Here is a 19,216-nt window from a genome sequence, read left to right as displayed (position 1 = left end):
AAATTCAACGAATGCAATATTTTGAAACAGAAAGTAAAGTTGCAATCGCAAACGAAATATAAAATATTTTGTACATAAATTAATATTAGTAGTAGCAGATCTCTAGTGTTTTAAGACGATTTATCTCTAATATAACAGGTACTTTGTTTCAATGTGATACTCTTTAGACTTAGTATGTGCTGAAAATAATACTGCGATGTAGTAGTGTGATATTGCACGCTCTTCGAGTATATTATTTAAACTATTGAATTGGCAGCTAAATGATTCCGGATTTTGTCATTAGGTGGTATTGCAGGTGGAATAATTTATTTCTCAAGTAAAATTTTGTAATTTATTTGCAAACAAGTTTATTTTCAAATAAATTGAACTGTTGCTTTATTTGGAATAATTATTTGATCTTTTTCCTTATATTTAATCCTCATGCATTATATTTTTAGAACGACCACGAGATACAAAGCTGTCGTCCAGTATTACATCTTAACCAAACTTTGATAATTCTGACTATATGTGCAACAAACATGGCGTGGTTGAAATCGATGCGTCTTATTTGTCCGTGCCAAGTATCAATTTACTGGCAACGTTCAAAACATCGATGGCTCGATATTTATTACAAGGTACATTCAAGTTGCATGCCAACATTTTTCGTCTCGAACTTTAAATTATCCAAATTTTAACACTTTACTCAAGTTTTATGTATAAAAATGTATTTCAATTAGAGAATTACGGATGAATCAAACTGCACTTATTATTTATACTTTATAACCATCAAAGCTACATATAATAATATATTATAACCGACAATAAAGCTGGCGTTTGTAATTGCCGAACTTGACAGAAATAGTTTGTTACTTGATAAATTTTTCAATTTTTGAATTACAAGTCAGATTAAAAAGGGTTTAAACCAATGGAAATACTTCCTATGTTAATACAATCAATGATATTTAAACAGTAGAAGTATGTAGTAGTACATATAATAAATAATAATATATATCACATATTTCTATGTTCTCTTAATAGGTAATTTAACGTTATAGTCTGATAATTGTATAAAGTGATAAATATTGCTTATAATTATTAATTCATTGTTAATTTATATGCTTCGGTAAAATGTACATATTGTAATTATAAATGGATTAAAGCGACTGAATATTTACGTATAAACTATTTTTAATATCCATACATTGTTTTCAGTTCATCAGTTTCAGTAATTTATGCGTACAAAATTTAATGTCTATATACGTATGTATATTTCATTTTATTCTCACTGTTATATTTTATATACCATAACTATAGCTCTATTCATCTATTTACGGGGTACGTCATTTTCACACAAATCTCCAGAGGATACGCGAAACATTAAAGAGAGAGAAAATCACAGTATTTTAAAATATATACATTTTAAAATAAATTTGAAAAAGAAATATAGAATTGTTTCATACCCGCTTATATAAAGTACTTCACTGGACATTTACATTCTCTTTATTGTTTATTATTTTAAACAGCTTTAGCTCTAATTAACCTTAATTTCATCACAACCTTTTGCGGATTTTCCAGCTTTATAAAAATAGAAGAAGTTAAGAAATCTAAAGAAAAATTACTTTTTGTGTACTCTAAAAAAAATTAATTTATCGAATTATCTTTCATAAAATCAAATTTCATTGTACTTGAAAAATGTTTGATAATTCACAAAACCAAAAGTGTCAAAAGTGTCAAATTAATAATTTAGTAGTAATTAAAAATGTATAAATGTATAAATGTTCGGGTCGAACTAAGATACACAGAAATATTCCTATATGTATAATCCAATAATAATTTACTCGAATTGAGATAATAATAATGGATATATTAAGTATAACCTAACAATAATAATTAGTCTATTACATAGGTACACATCTACGCAGTACTGACAATTATGTTATTATATCTGATAAAAATGTCTTTAATCATATTAAACTCCTACTTTAAAATATTTATTAAAGAAATTATTTCAATTGGAGGAAATAACTATATATTGTAATATATTAATTATGAGCTTCCTCAAAAAACGTAACATTAAATTAAATACCACAGTACTTTACAAACTTTACAGTTTATTCACACTCTGATATAACGCGACTGGATCTGAATAGTTATCAATGACAACACTACAAAGGTTTGTCGCCACGAGCCTGAGTTAACGCATCTATGTCCGAGCAAACGATGCCAAAGTACGCGTGACATTGAACAACGTAGAACCAACGTCAAACGATATACGTAAGTATATGCGTGATAAACGCAAAACAAATAAATCTAACTGTAGTATATATATTAAATGGTCGATATTCACGGTTAAGTTACGTTCAAAAGATCATTAATCGGCGTTAGTGAAACGGTCGATGAATAGACTTACCCTAGAGATACGAAGGGGTTGATGCAGGTCATGACCACCATGCATACGAAATCCCCACGGAGAGCCTCCAACAAGGGTGACTTCTCTTGCACTCATCCCGCCTCTCTTATCACTCTCCAACAACCACTCACTCGCGTTTCAATCCGAACGCGAGACGCAGCTACGCTGTTTGCTGATACAGACGCCACGCCGTCTCGTTTTACTCGTCTCGAGTTGACCAACGGGGTCGTAGTTCGCGCTCCGCGGCGCAAAATCGTCGATCGCGCGTAAATTCGTCTTGTCAACGCTCACATTTCTCGAATAACGCCTCGCAAGATTTGCCTGCTATCATTTATTATCAACGTTTACTCGAATGGTAGTCAGTACTCCTTAATCAGCGACATTACCGACCATGCATCATCTTTCAACGAACGAACGACGAAAAGGTTACGGACGAAAAGTTCATGGACGACGAATCATACAAATTATTAGTGTTATTGATAAAACAAAAAATAAATTTAACGATTCACGATGTTCTCGGTGATCAAATTACGAACACGAATATATAGTCACTGATGACAAGAAAATTGGAACGAACCGAGACACGAACTACACTCGTCGATGGTTCGCGGAATACTGACGTGACGGCGCATTCCCCTTCCCTATAATCGCCGACGCGCCACCCTCACTTGCCATCCTATGAAACTCAAGCCACCCGGCGAACACGCGTGCCCTCTCCTACAGCTACAATCAACATTTCTTAACTTACGATTCGGATGAACCACTTGTAGCTAATATTATACATATAGAGTAGACGCATTACCATTCGGTCGTATTATTTAAAGGTCACAAGAGAAAAACTTGATAAATATATTTTCAGCAATATTTTTAATTATAATAAAATCTTATTTGAAAATCGGATGAACATCTTAGATATAAAGGTATACGTCTTTTAAACAAGGACATATTTTATAAACCGAAGATATAACTATAAAAAGGTAATACTTTAATATTATAACAAGTACAACCTCGAAATGAGCAAAATAGAATCGAGATCGACTGGTTGCTTATTAGGGATCATATATGCTACTCGGCTTGACTTTGTTTTCGAACGTAATAAGGAAAAACACGCGAAACGAGCGACAGGTTGGAGATAGCGGTGAAACAAAAAGTGATTGGCCGAGGAGCATATAACACTCCAGAATCGTTAACGCTAGAGAGAGAAGACATTATACATATTCTATTCGTCTTCTACTAAACGATGTTATTGTTCATTCGATCACAAAAATTGATTGCTTCTGGCTTTCGCAGACCTCTTACTCGTGTTTGGAACTCTCACTTTGTCGACGAGTTGTATAAGAAATAAAGAAGAGGGGATAGTGAACTGCTTATTTCGAGTCAGAAACTAGTAGCTTATTATTTATTATACGAGCCAAAACTGTAATACATAACTTTAAAATTACAAAAAAGATAGAAAAACGCGTTTAGCTTTAAGATCAAATAGCAGACATTTTTGGTAAGAACTTTGGGATTGTTTGACAACGAGTACTGAACTTTAAAACTACGTGTAACAAATGAAAGACATTACTTATCGCGTTCTTCTCCTATACTCTTCATTTATCATTATTTTTGGAATATACTTGCAATTGGAAAAGTAATTATTATATCGTTCTTGAAAATCAATTAAATTCGTACCTCTAAATTGACAATTACAAAATCAATGCTACAGGTTTCTAAACAACCATCAGTAAAAGACTATGTAAACTGATATAATCTTCCATCTTCAGCCTTTTAATTAAAATTTGGCACTTTGTTTAACAATTTATAATCGCCAAATATATTTTGTAAAATTTGTAAAAAAATCTTATACAATAATTAAAGTCTTTCAATCCTTTGTCATCAGCTTGTAGGATCAACTTACATTATAAATTATTAAACGATATTATTTTACTTATAAGTATCCTTAAGATTAATTCGCACTTGAACAATACTTGGATATTAAACTGTTTACTTTCGCTTTAATACTAAAACATAACATTTAACTAGAACAAAATAAAAAGGTCGACTGTTGATTTTTGAGATATATAAAGGTTCTGCTAATAATAATACATACGTATTGGAATAAAATAAAAAGTTATATGAAAAAGGAACAATATTAATTCAATATATTTTATAGAATGTCAAAAAACTATGTTTATCCTTTCATTACTTACAATGCAGTACTAGTGAAAAAATATAATTCTGATTGAAAACAATTATCAATGAAAATCTTTTTCTTGTAATACTAATTTCAGACATATTTTACTTTGTTTGTGAAATAAATTTAGGTATATTATAGGTAAATAATATTTTTTAAAATGTTAAAAAAGAGCTTTTTTAACATATTTCACAAAATTATGAAATAGACGAATATAATCAACAATTATGACAAAAGCATAAATTCAAGTATATATCAAATATATATTTATTGTGACTGCACAGTAGCAGACAAAAGTTTAAGACAATTATTCGTAAACCGGATTACAAACATCTTATACGCATATTGTTCTTCTATTCGGTTTGTCTCTTTGGAATAACATAGCTGTCTGTTTGACCTTCGTAACCTCAGACCGTCAGTTAAATATAAACAATGTAGGAGTTGCAACAGTTAGTTACCGCTTAGCACTCGTAAACAGTGGACATTAATTTAAGACGATCTGTGTAAAACGTAAATATGAGTAAATGAGTAAATGTCAAAATCATTGTTTAGTGCACCTTTTATTGCTTAAAATTCATTTAGGTAGAAATAGACTATGGGTAAATGAAAAAATTTCGTTGAAAACGAAAGGGAAGAAATCGTAAGGCTGCGAAATCAAAGCAAAACCTTCACTGAAATAGCAAATATAGCGAACAGGTCAAAAACGGCTTGTAAGCACGCTTGGTATAAATTCTTAAAGGCAGGCATGTATTGCGATCAACCGAAAAATGGAAGACTGCGAAAACGCAACGCCGAAAATGGATGGCCGGATTCATCGATTGAGCGAAAAGTATCGTTTTCGTAGTGCAATTAATATTGCTGCGGAGATAAACTATAAAAACGATACACAAATTAGTGCTAGAACTGTTAGGAGAAGATTAGAAGGTTTTAACTTAAGAGGACGAAAAGAAACCACTGCTGAGTTCTAGGAATCGAAAAAGACGACTTGCATTTGCTAAAGCTCATAGGCATTGGACAAGTGAAGATTGGCAAAAGGTGTTCTTTTCAGGCGAATCGAAATTCAATCGCGTCTCTTCTGACGGGATACGGTATGTTGGACGTCGAATTGACGAAAGTTTGAAAACACAGTGCGTTTTAAAAATTCTTAAACATGATGGTGGGAACGTTGTGGGGTGGGCGTGTCTTTCTCGAGGCGATCCTGGTCCGATATGTCGTATCGATGGAATTGTGGCGGCACTCGATCACGGAACTTTCCAACGGCTTCGCGACACAAAGCGCTATACCTTCAAAGCGTATATCCCTACGGTTCTTTCGCCGAATATTCGCCGAAGAATGCATACGCGGCAACCGTCGCGGACATCTAATAAACGCGTGCGTAGTGGGGATATGGAGGAGCAACAAAGAAAAGAATCCGTTTGGTTTCGAACAAAAGATTCAGTCTGCCCCTAGTTGCGAAGTACGAAAGCGTCATAGCGAAGCAAACACAATTCGAGATACGTGGTTATTAACTCTTAATTAAGTTAATAATTAGTCGTTAATTGTTAATCGTAAATTGTTGACTGTTGAGTGTTAATGGTTTAATAAACCTTTTTGTTGAACATTAAGAGTATTTCTTGTGGGCACCTTCACCAACAATCGCCTAAGAATTATGGACCGTTTTCAATACATGGACATACTCAAGAACACAATGTTTGTTGAGGAAAATATTAGGTTGGTATGATCACTAGTTGCTACATGCAAAGTTGGTGCAACTTCTAACGACGCTCTTTTGTTTTTGGCGTCCGCCACGTGTTAATTATCTGAATGTATCCAGTGTGTTCATATGGCTGTACATGGTGGTAAAATACAGAATACAAAAACCGAATCTGTGTGAATCAATTAAATATCAAACTCCAAGACCTATTTAATAACAATGTTGCCTTTTGCACGCAATAATATGCGTGATGATTTTATTTTTCAAAATGACAATGATCCGAAGCACACGGCTCGGGTTGTAAAACAGTGTTTTGGAGAAGAAAATATTACCGTGTTGCCGTGGTCGTCGCAATCACCAGACATTAATCCAATCGAGAATTTGTGGAGCATCATAAAAAAGACAGTACAAGGTTATAAACCGAGAAATTTAAATGAACTTTACAATTGAAACAGCTTGGAGTAATATTACGGTAGATCAATGTAAAAAATTAATAGATGCTATGCCAGCAAGATGTACCGAAGTGATAAGAAATAACGGATATTGGAAAAAATATTGAATTTAAACAAAAATTGTTTATAATTTCTCACCAAAAATTAATATTTTTTGTGTAGTCTTAAACTTTTGACCGACGAAATATACAGATTTCGCTGTCTTTTTATAACTTAGCTACTGAGCAAAATATCAAAATGGAATTTTTTTTGTAAGTATACAAACAAATGTCTAATTAGTCAAAAGTAGAACACTGTATTTATATTTTTTATGGAAAGTAAATCAATTATCTATTTTTCCATTTCCTCTTAATCTTTCGTTCGTTACTGTATATTAGGACAGGCCTTTTTTCTACTTTTCGTTTTGAAGCTTTTTAGATTTCTCCTACCATCCCTTAAATTCCACTTTGTAAAAAAATAATACAAGTTAAGTCAAATAAGTCCTAAAGTTCCTCAGTTTTTGACCCTTTGCACTCGACGGCCTTTTCCGTCGGGCGTAGCAGTAACTCGAGGTAAATTTGCGCGTATGTGACGAGTGTCTTATAGGTAGGTGGTTAAGTGGCCTTTCGTTCTTTTGCTTTTTTAAAGAATATATGAATTAATTCAACAAATTTCCAAATCCGTTCTTTTTGAGCTTCTAAATTTACAAAACTATAATACTTCTGCCACGATCGTCAAATCTGAACCAACGTCGGAGACGTTACTAATAGAACCATGGTTTTGGAAGAATTTGAGCATAAATATTTCATCTTCGTTTTAATGCGTAACATTTCACACTTCATAACAAACAATATAAAGAGCTTAAGAGTCTATTTACGAACCAATACTGCGCTCTCATCAATTGGAGAGGTCAAAATTTAACAAAATTTAACAGGAACTATCGCCTCTCATTCTTCTCTCGAGTTGCCACACGGAACGCCGTGGTGACGGAAAATAGCCTCTCGAGTGCAAAGGGTTAATCTGGAATGCGATGCAACTGCAAAAGAGCTACTTTAAAACAAAAAATTGCTTATTAGTTAAGAAAATATTAAAATATTTATTGTTTATAAATTAAATAACAAACAAGTATAAAGAGTTTTATAGAACAAACATAGAAGTTAATTAAATAACAGAGATTAATACATAGAATTTTTTGTTGCTCTATCTTTCTAAGACTATAATAAGATTTAAGTATGCTGTTTAATTTGATTTTATCAAAGAGCTAAGAAATAAAACATTTATAAAAATGTACTAATTGAAATGAACTATTCTAAATAATTTTCAGGAACCTTTTATCCTTTAACAAATTCAACAAAAAGTAGCTGTGAATTGCAGTAACAGACATTATATAGTAAACATTTATATCTAAAAGTTCATAGAATACATTTTCCTGCTATCACATAAAGCATATAATTATCAACAATTATCTATAAGTATAATTTTTTATAATATACGTAATAAGAATAAAATTTTTGGTCCATAGGATTTTGTTTCCTTAACTTACAACAAAGGAATAAAGAGGCGTATGACAAAACATAAATTTAACACGTTGATGCCGGCGTGCGCCATCGGTGGGTCACACGTATCTGTCCCGTGAGGCGACGTGCACTACCGATGGGTCGCACATGTACATATTTCACAAAATTGATAGTACAAAATAGGTTTGTATTATTTTATCTCAACATTATAACACATCTGTGATTTTTGGAAGTAGCTAGCATACATACTGGCCTTTTGTCAGTCCATTTTAAAAATTTAACGTAACCTAACACTATTTTCGTCATGTATGTTCCTTACGTACGCCGTCGTTCTCCGATGAACACGCATAACTATTTTTTTTTTCTGTACGGAATTGAAAAATTTGTTGATTCGCGCTATGAACGTTTCTTATAGAAAAATCAAAAAGAGTACAAAATTAGAGTCCCGTCAGCTTTACTTGACATTTATAGATATATGCAAATTGATATTGCCAAACTACTGTATATCAATGTATTGGTTGAAGTCCATGGAATTCATTGAACCCAACAAGAATCGTATAGTTTTTGTAATTTTGCCATAAATTGAGGCCAAAGTTGAAAAATTGTCAGTCTAATCCGACGCTACGCCGCCTCACAAAGCAGACCGTGCATTCGGGCGCCGCCTCACAGAGAAAACCATAAATATCGGCGCTGGCGTCAACGTGTTAATTCTACAACATGTTATGAATGTGACTCAAGAAGCATCAATTCGAAGGCTTAGCATAATTATTAAATTGCGGATGTTTATGTAAATTTAAATTCTTAAAAGCACAGACACAGAACTGGAACCTTACACATAATTCATTCTTGCATCTATAACCCATTTGCATGATGGCCCTACTTTAAACGGCCATTTGAAGGCATCAGCGGCGTTCAACTGGCGACTGGTTCCCATCACCGTGCGCGGTCGGTCGTAGGTGTAGTAAATGACATCCGAATTCTTCATGGAATTTATCGAAAATTTATTGTTCAAAACGATTGCTAGACAATGTTAGTTCGCAAACATCGCATCTTACATTCTTTATAACAGAGGAAAAAGTAAAAATTATTTATTTAAAAAAAAGTTATTTAGACTAAAATGGAAATTAAATCATATCATTTCTCGCGGAATTCTTTAAAATGGTCAATACATAATGGTACATCGCAAATATGGCATTTAAAGACCGTTTCTCTGCGAGAACGTTTAGATAAGCATGCAATGCATCGCTTTGACGTTCTGTTTCCCTTCGCTGCAGTTGCACGTACCCGAATAGGAAAATGCCTGTCAGTATATCGCGTTATCGAATCATTAGGCGTCTCGCTTACTTTTATATTTGGTAAATAATTTCTCCGGTCAATTGTTGTTTAAAAATATGAAAAGCTCGATCCTTTTTATGATTTTTAAAAATTACATAACTGTTCAGTAACATCACGTTTATGAAGTAAAAAAATATTTTCTTACAGGCTTTTTTACATCTTCGCATAGTATGTAACTTACTTAACATTTGATCGTCAACATCAACTCCATCCATATTCTAATTATAATCAATTACTATTGTTGCTTTTATACATTTTTATCCGGTATATCGGTTTGTTTTCTCTGTTTCAGCAAATCCTAAGCTAGGCATAGTTGTTAGTAAAACGACATCTTTTTTACATACATTTTTTTTACATAGAAGACAGTCGCAGATCGCGTAATAATCCGCGCTTGGATTCAAATGGGTTCAATTTTCCATAAATATATAAACATCTGCAATATAGTAATTATACTTTCAGTAACATTAATTTTCAACCGCTTAAACCATATATGTATAGAGACCCTTATGAAAATATATCAAAATAAAATATAAAAGTATGAATTTTCTTTAATATTCGCACATAACTTATTTTTGTAAATCCTTTTCTTTTTTATCAACCCACAGATCGTATTCATAACGTAAGTAACGTAATGCATTTGGTTCCTCGTACTTTTTATTTTCTTGTTCTTGTTCCTTCTTCTTCTTTTTCTTGTCAACAGGTGCCTTTTCAATTGTACTAAGTATCACCTTTGGATTTTCTTTGACAAATTCTGCAATTTGCATGAATGGTGTATCCTCTTTCTTGTTGGACTTTTCGTATTCACTACGTTTAATGCGGATAAAGTCTATCTGGCTTTTCTCAAATTGATGTATATCATTCATAGTCGTCCATTCTATATTATCTAGATGCTCGCTGTTTTCATTATTAACAATATATTGATGAATTTCACCTTTGTCCAAATGACAACGATAATAGTACTTTTCACTGTCTTTCTTTAGTGAAAGAGTTTCCATATACTCCGTCATCAAATATCCTGTCAGATCTCGTTCATCATGAATTTTATGAATATCGGAATCGTGGCGTACAGAACAAAGACCAATGTATAAGAAATTAGCGTATACACACTCGGTACTAAGCTCTACTTGCCCTTTGTCGATCGTTCGTCCTAGAGTAGCATGATATGTCAGCGTATATGGACGTAAAGGAAATTGAGATATATCATTTTTATCGTGTATCCTACTGGTTTGATATAACCAATTACGATAATCTGGTAAAATCTGATAATAATTAAGGTTAACCCGTCTAATTGTTTTAACGCGATTTTTATCTTTTAAAAAACTGATTGTCAAACCCTCAATTTTCTTGTTTTCAAACAGTATATCCTCCAAGAGAACAGCATGATGGACACCTGCTTCAGTAACGTATATATATTTGTATCCTGGTACTAACAGCAAGGTGGGAAAATATTTATTTTTACGACTATGAAGAGGAACCTCGATATCATCTAGTCCAAAACGAAATGGTACTTCATAATACGTTGTGCCAGTCGACTTCAAATGTTCAATGAAGCGATATAAACGTCTTGTAATGTTGCGATGAGTTTGAGCAATGTAAATAGTATCAAAATTTTCTTCAGTGAAATATTTCGGTCGAAACTGAGTGTATAAATGATAACGTAGTTTATAATTCAACGGAACGTTCCCAGCAGGTTGTACTTGCTGCAGAAGTTCATAAAAACGTGCTACTTTCTTTTTAAACTCGGTATCACATATTCGCATGTTTTTACTTAAATTACTTATTGTCAAGTCCTTCAATATCTGAATAATATAATAATTACTTTCCTTATGAAGTACAGATTTATTGATAGGCTGTAATTGCATAGGATCCCCAGCAAAAATTAAGTGCAGGTTATGTTTAAGGGACAGTATGTATAATAGAAGCAACATGGCCGGTGAGGGTATAGTGTATATGTCTAAAATAAGAACGGATGTGTCTTCAGCGACAAACTTTTTAGAGTACACGATTAACTTATAAAGTTCTCGAATTTTATCTTTATCGGTCGTTCGAAACATTTTGAGCGCTTGATGATACAGTAGATCGAAATGATGCATACAAAAAGATACAAACGTGTACGATTGTATATTCTTCAAGGAAAGTTCACTTGCCTGGTCTTTGCGAAATATAATAACCTTTACCGATTTCTGGCACTTTACAGCCAAAGTGCACAGAAGAAACGTTTTACCATTTCCGCTTGGAGCATCGATCGCGATAATTGACTTAGTTTCTTGCTTTAATAATTCGCATATATCATGGTACGCTTGCTTCTGGTATTTGTTTAAGTTTTTCATATCTATCTCCTTCTCTTCTCCAGTACATCCGGTACAATTGGATTGACCGATGCTCAATGAACCGAATTGTTTTTTCAACTCTTGCACCGCAGCGTCACTCATTCTGTTTACTTCACATTTGCATGTCGATAAAAAAAATATTTCTCTATTAATATATACTTCATAAAATTACAATGTTTAAGATAAACATTCGAAGAAGAAGATCTTTCTTACTTACCCTTCTAAATAATTTTATCCACTGCTTTGTTTTCCTTCTTCGGATGCTTAAAACATCTGCAAGTATAACACAATCGTTAGATCAAAATCTAAAGCGATATTAACACTTTACCAATCGACTTTTTGTCGCCGACAATCTTTCTCATTATTTGAACAGTAATTTGTTATTTAGTACTAAGCTCAGTTACGTGAGTTGCGTTGCTTTGTAAGCTCCCACAGTTTTATAGCAATTTGAAAAACGTACTGTTCGCGATGAACAAAAAGAATGGTATTAGAGAGTCTAAACCGAAACAGAGCTGGCGCCAGGGAGAATCTGCGCCTGAGATGCCGGTCGGACGTGCCTATGTTGGTTGAATCGCTAGCGGTTGGTAAAGTATTAAGTATCGAATATATAGATATTTTTATGCCTCGTATCTAAACCATTATAGATTACTTTCTCGCATTCTTTTTGTCTTCTTCATTTTTTCTCTTAATTACACACCAACATTATAACAACTATTCAGTACCGATAATAAATTAAGCGATAATTTAATATTCTTGGATATAAAATGTCAGTGATTATCGAATGAAAGACAAAATATTTACAGTTATATGAATTGTCGTACGAAATTAAAGGATCGTTAAATTTTCAATGAAAAATTGTCAACATTTAAACTGTTACAGCTTCGTTAAAAAATTTTACTACAACAACAGTTGTTTTTACCTCGTATAACCGGAAAGGAAAGCGAAGATACTTCTTCTTTTCGAAAATTTTACAAATTCAGACACCTTTATGGGTATTGCAACATTTTTTTTTTATGACTGAAACCACTATGTACCTGAAGATCAAATATTTACCTTCCTTCTCTTTACAACGACCTCTTAAAACTTAATGTACGACCTTTCATCGCTGTTTTATTGAACTTTAAATGAAAAGTATGCCGTCAACATTAGCATAATCCAAAGTATATACCACAAAGCCCAAACTATAATTGTTATATCTCAAAATTAAAAAATTATAATATAAGAATTAATATCTCTGTTTAAATGATTTTGGTTACGAATAATCATCATAAATGATTATTGATGATAAATATTTTTGTTAGTTACGAATAATCGTTACCAATGACGAATATTTTATGTTAGTGGTTACCGATAACTATTATCGATGACGCGAATTCTTTTTTGTTACCGATAACTATTATCGATGACGCGAATTCTTTTTTGTTACCGATAACCGTTATCGATGACAGGAATTTTTTTTGTTATCGATAACCTTTATCGATGACGGGAATTTTATTTTGATTACCGCTCACCATTATTATCGACGAGATACAAAATATATATGACACTAAATGCTTTTTCGTATCCGACATTTTGAGGATTACCCAGGTGATACACTAATATCACAGACGAGTATGTTTATTCTTCAACAGTATAGGACGAACTTGTGGAATCATTCTGTCCTTTCCAATTTCGTGAATTTTTAAATATGTTGTAAAGCTGTATATTGTATAGATAACCGTCAGTCGGTCTTAGTTTCCGCGATATTCGCAAAAATATGCCGGTATCGCTACAGTGAATTCTGCTTACAGTTGTGCGCATATGACAGCGTATGCTCCCAACAACTAACACTGACGCAATATGTGATGTAAATCAACATGTTCGGCAACTTCAGGCGGCGTATACCCAAGTATTGGTTGTTGGACGCATACGTTGCCTTAGACGCATAACTATAGACAGAAATACATTGCATCTTGTATCTGCAGTTTTTCGTATCTCGGAAACTAAACGAATGGACGGTTGTATGCATAAAAAAAAGTTGTCCAAATGTTAATTTCTATAACATATTCGGAAATCGGAGAGGACGGAACTCCTCTGCGAGTTCTGCAAAATTTTTATCATTTATAATGGTTATTCGTAATTGGCACAGTTAAATATAATCTTCTTTAATCATTTTATTTTTTGAGAAATTTCTTTAAGTTTCAGTGGTGCCTTCTATTTAAATACAAATTAATTTCTATTTAATAATTTCTCACAAAAAAAAAAAAATCGAAACAAAGAAATAACTATTATTTTGCGGCTATATCACAAGAAGCTCACACAATTGAATTTGCACGCGTCGTGTGCGTGTGTTTATTGTTTAGTTCCTAGACTTCGCAATTGTCGTCCAAGTTTTCCGCGATACTAAGAAATTATAAGGCAACGATATTATTTACAATCGCATCAACCTCTATATATAAAACAAAATAATAAAAAAAAAATATGTAGGTTATTAGCGACTTACAATTAATTAAAATTATAAATTGAGATTTGTAATTTTTGGAAAAAATTGCTTTATTTACTAAGTTTTACATAATTATCAGAACCCAATACATTAAAGTGATTAGATGTAGCGTAGTATCTATGCAGCAAAATTGTTGATCTGAACGTGTATTTCCGATGATATTTTAGATCGCTAAAGCCGAAAATGAGCGTCATTTTCCACTGCAATGAACGATTTTGAAAATTCGAGTTTATGAACATTTGACAAACATTTCTTAAATGTAGAAATCTGCGAAAGGTCGTGATCATACAGAGCGCTAAGCGTTACGGGGCAAAACAAATCCTGGCACAGCCAATGGCTTTCTCTGTCGCTTGCCGCTCCGTGTGTTATCAAGGCTTAACCGGACATCTCACGGTGTAACGGCGTAACAGCTGGAAAATAAAACATAACCTAAACCTAATCCAATACTTATGCTCAGGATTTAACTGCATACGCAGTAACCAATACAGTAGGCTAAGAGTATCAAATTTTAAAAAAGGTATCATCAAAATCCACTAGAGCATTGATCAACAGATTAATCGAAATTTTGTGTGCCTTATTTCCGCGAAGAACGACTCCAATTTTCGGCTTCAGAAACCTCACGAACCCTTAAAAAGTATTATTCTATCCAAATATTTTACTGCTTGGATACTGTACTAGAGCTAAGTGATTTGTTAAAAAGGAATTATAATAGTATGCTTTAAAGCGTATATTCTCCAACAGTAATCGAGATATTTTAACATTTTTTAGCATATTTATAGTATTGACATTTAACTTTTACAATTATCCTTATTTGAGATATAACTCAAGAAACTTACTACTATAGTACATATAATATATTACATATACAGGGAGGGGCGATAATCGTTGTACAATCGGGCAGGGTGCGATTCGACGTGCAAAAATAAAAACAGATTTGGTATAATATTTTTTCATTTGAAGCTTCGTTTTCGAAAAAATCGACTTTGAAGATTTAACAAATATACTTAAATTTGGCTAATGCTGGACTGCACATGAGTCAATAGTCGACAGAGGTTTAAACTATATTTGAAAATAAGTAAAAAATGCGCAATAAAATTTGTTCATGAAATACTCGAATTTAAAACAAAATAAATTTGAAAGTATATCATGTATGTGTACAGAAGCAGTTCGTAATTAAACATGTTTAAACCTTATTTTTTTTAACGAGGTCTCAAAGAGGTTTCTGAGAAGTCAGAAACGAAGCGTCATATGAAATAATTTTATTCTATATCCATGACTTATTTTTCACGTAGAATCACTCTACTCCACCCTGTATGTACCTACAATGGCAAACAATAAAGTGTATTTAGTTCGAAAAAAACATTCTCCCCTTCCGGAATATTAAGATTGAACTTGAACTTGAAATTCTTTAATATCTCTCATTACAATAATTAAGAGAACAAACAATATTATCTTGGAGAGACTATTTTTATATAAATAAGAAAATTTATTGCGTGTGCAGTGGGCGTAATGCGTGTGTTGTGCAGGTAGTGAGTGTTGTATACAGTGTAGCAGTATTATACGTTGTTTATTATTTATGTCACCATATTTATTACAAAATGGTACATACATTTGGAGAACTTTCGGACATGCATTTTTATTACGATGCGACGGACGGTAATAGCACAAAAGCGCAACGTTTATACGGCAAAAAATATAATGAGACTATGCCCAGCGCAAAGATATTTCACAAAATAGACCAGCGATTGCAGGGTACCGGTATGTTAAGACCTGATGGACGAATTCAGCGCGACAATGTAGAAGGTAGAATGCTGCACCATATTCAAGAAAATCCCAGGTTAAGTACGATGATTATTGCTGCTGAAGAAGGTATCAGCAACAGCAACGTATAATCTGTATCGAAGAAGAAAAATCTACACCCGTATAGGTTTCAGAAAGTTCAGGAGTTAAAAACAGAAGATTTTCTCACAAGAAGAAATTTTTGCAAATGGACGAGTTGGAAAATCCAACGCAAGTCCTATTTCCCCGTGAGCATATTATTTACTGGTGAGGCAATATTTAATAAGTGTGAAATAACAAACATAATTTTTTTTTATTATTTAATTTATACTTTGCAATTTATCCAGCTGGACATTTGATAAATATAACAAATATATGTAACGAATATTTCTGGGCATGTAAAAATCCACATGTACTAAGAGATGATTCATGCAGGATGATGCACCATCACATTCAACGCAGTGTAAGAGCATTTGACCAGCTGTTTTGGAAACAGGTGGGTCGATGGAACAGGACCTGTGCTTTAGCCTGCTCGGTCCCCAGATTTAAATCCCCTCGACTTTTACTTCCGAGTACACATGATGACACAATACGGCAAAATTTTAAGAGAAAAGTCAAGCTCTGTTTACAAAGGAGCAGAGGACATATCGAACATTTATTGTAATTTAATGTATTTTTTGTGCACACTCGCGGTCGAGACAATCATAACGCGTGTGTGATTTTGTTGTGGTTCTTTGCAGACGGGAGAATCACAGTTTACGTGTCTGAATATTATAGTCTTCCTTTCTACGAGATGTAGGAAGTAAGCTGCTGCTTAGATATTGTTCGGATTGAAAATGACAATGACAGTGACCTCTTTTCGTTAATGTAAAGAAGTCCGATCGTATGCATGGGTATAAAACGATAATAAAACCAATTTGGATGTACGAAATACCATTATGAGGAACAGCAGCAATGAGCCACATAAATAAACTAGAGTCGCTTCAATCGAAAATACTCGGAATAATACTTAACACCCCATGGTATGTCAGAAACGACGATTTACTTACTTAAAGACTAAAAATACCAATGGTCAGGGAAGAAATTGGCAGATACACAAAAAAATACAAGGAAAGAATGGCAATACATCCAAACCAGCAGGCTGCTGAAACAAGCAAAACCCACATAAAAAGAAAACTAAGAAGAAGGCATGCCACTGACCTCGCCAAAGAGATAGATAAACAAACTGGATGGTATCCCGCTAGGGGTAGTCACCACATGTTATTTAGCAATAAAGTTAGAAAAATTTACCAAATGTCCTGCTGGACGAATTGTAAAGCACAAATTAAAAAAAAAAAAAAACTTTGACTTTCGTCCATGCTGACGATTGTACAAGGGCGATTGTATTATATTCAGAGTTACAGCCGTAAAACCGTTGAAAACCGCTAGCCTGTGCGCTAGCAAGGTAGAGAACGTAGTATACGACACTCTCAAGTGACTTCGCTATCTGTTCCTAGAAACAGGGATGACGGAATTCAAACAATGGCTGCGAGCGTTCGAAGCTTCACGTTTTCACGCAAACGTAAGACGTCAAAGCCTGCTAAGCTCACACACCATATGAATTTAATTGTGCTTAATTTATGGCACACAAGTGTCTTCCCACAGCCAAGGGTAACAAAAACCAGGCGGTCGTCCCAAGCGTTCGAACTTCATATTTTCTTACAATAAAAGCTCATTTGCATAAACTTATGCCAATACTAATGCTTAACACTGAAAACTAGCTTCACGATGATATGATGATACGTTGAACAATATCTTAATATCAACTAAGTTGTAATATAAACTAATATCAACTGTTATTTGTAATACTTCGTGCAGAAATTTATTACATATCCCGTTTGCTGTTTATCTATTTCTAAATATAAGCTTCCGGGTGCTTTTGTGACTCAACGATTTCTTGTTATTATTATTATTTAATTTGTACTTCACAATTTGTCCAACTGGACTTTCCGTAAATTACGTGATTTATCGATGATGTAAGTAATATATATATATATATATATACGTACTATGCGATGTATATATACATTGTGTCAACCATTTGACGCATGCGCTGCCGCAATCCACAACTATAGGCAAAATTCAATGTCTGATGCTGACAGTTTCTCGCGAATATATCGGAAACTAACCCGCTTCAATCCTTATGTGTATAGGAACAATTTATTCAAAATGTTAAGCTTTACAACATTTCGAAAAATCATAAAAATCGGAGTCTAGTCAGTTTTTCTACAGTTTCAGCTAAAATTGGATACTATTATACTATGGTAGCTTATTAAATTCGTTTTGGCAACCTTTTTTATGTTAATCTAAAAAAATCTAAAGTGAACTATCATCAAAAACTGATATAAAGCTTTTATTATAGCAGAGTAGCTATGTATATGTGCAAAATAAAAACTATGTACTATGATCTGCTATGTGATTGGCGGCACTGTTTCGGATTAACTAAGAGAATCTTTTCTATAATTATCAATTTATAATCATTTATGGTCTCCATTTACAATTTAGTTGTAAAAGATCTTCAACAGAAAGAAAGAAATTTCATCTCTCAATGGAACCTCGCATGGTTTCAAATAATCAAACACAGTGTCAGAAACTTTATTTTACTCTAAAGAAATGATAACATATTTAATTAAGTCTCTCCGCTATACATACCTATATTCTAGAATCACTCTATATATTATATTTCTTTTATTTTTATGTTGTTATTATTATATACCATGTAATCTACAAGTTAAAGCATTTATTATATTGTAAAGATGTTATCCTTTTAGTTTTTTTCCCGAATTCACTACTCACATATAAGAAAATCACATACATATAACAAACTAATAAAATATTTAACTAAAATATTGAACTTGTCGAAAATAGCAGATCTTTCGTTCGTATCAAATTGAATAATTCATAATTAAATGTATTCATAGAATAGAATGAGACTGAACTTTTCTTTGGGGGAATTGGTTTTATCAGGCCTATTTTATTTAGTTTTGAAAACCATCAGATCAAAAATAATACATATATGAAATCAAAGGAGAAATTTCATCTGGA

The 19,216-nt window shown here is 33.0% G+C and overlaps 2 protein-coding genes across 5 annotated transcripts in view; one reads left to right on the top strand and one right to left on the bottom strand.

Moving 5' to 3' along the window:
* Positions 1-3,038, bottom strand: part of LOC126875523 (uncharacterized) — a 422,308-nt gene extending 419,270 nt beyond the window's left edge. Inside the window, exon 1 of the mRNA XM_050638500.1 lies at positions 2,390-3,038. Coding sequence (XP_050494457.1) covers positions 2,390-2,485 — 96 coding nt within the window. The 5' untranslated portion in view covers positions 2,486-3,038. The remainder of the gene's footprint in view (positions 1-2,389) is intronic.
* LOC126875500 (uncharacterized) overlaps positions 1-19,216 on the top strand; it is a 555,738-nt gene that overhangs the window by 159,203 nt on the left and 377,319 nt on the right. The gene's annotated exons all lie outside the window — the stretch shown is intronic.

Source organism: Bombus huntii, chromosome 18, assembly GCF_024542735.1.
Source record: "Bombus huntii isolate Logan2020A chromosome 18, iyBomHunt1.1, whole genome shotgun sequence".
NCBI classification, from domain to species: Eukaryota; Metazoa; Arthropoda; class Insecta; order Hymenoptera; family Apidae; genus Bombus; species Bombus huntii.
The sequence above is the reverse complement of the archived record's forward strand: the minus strand, read 5'-3'. Positions and strand labels throughout refer to the sequence as shown.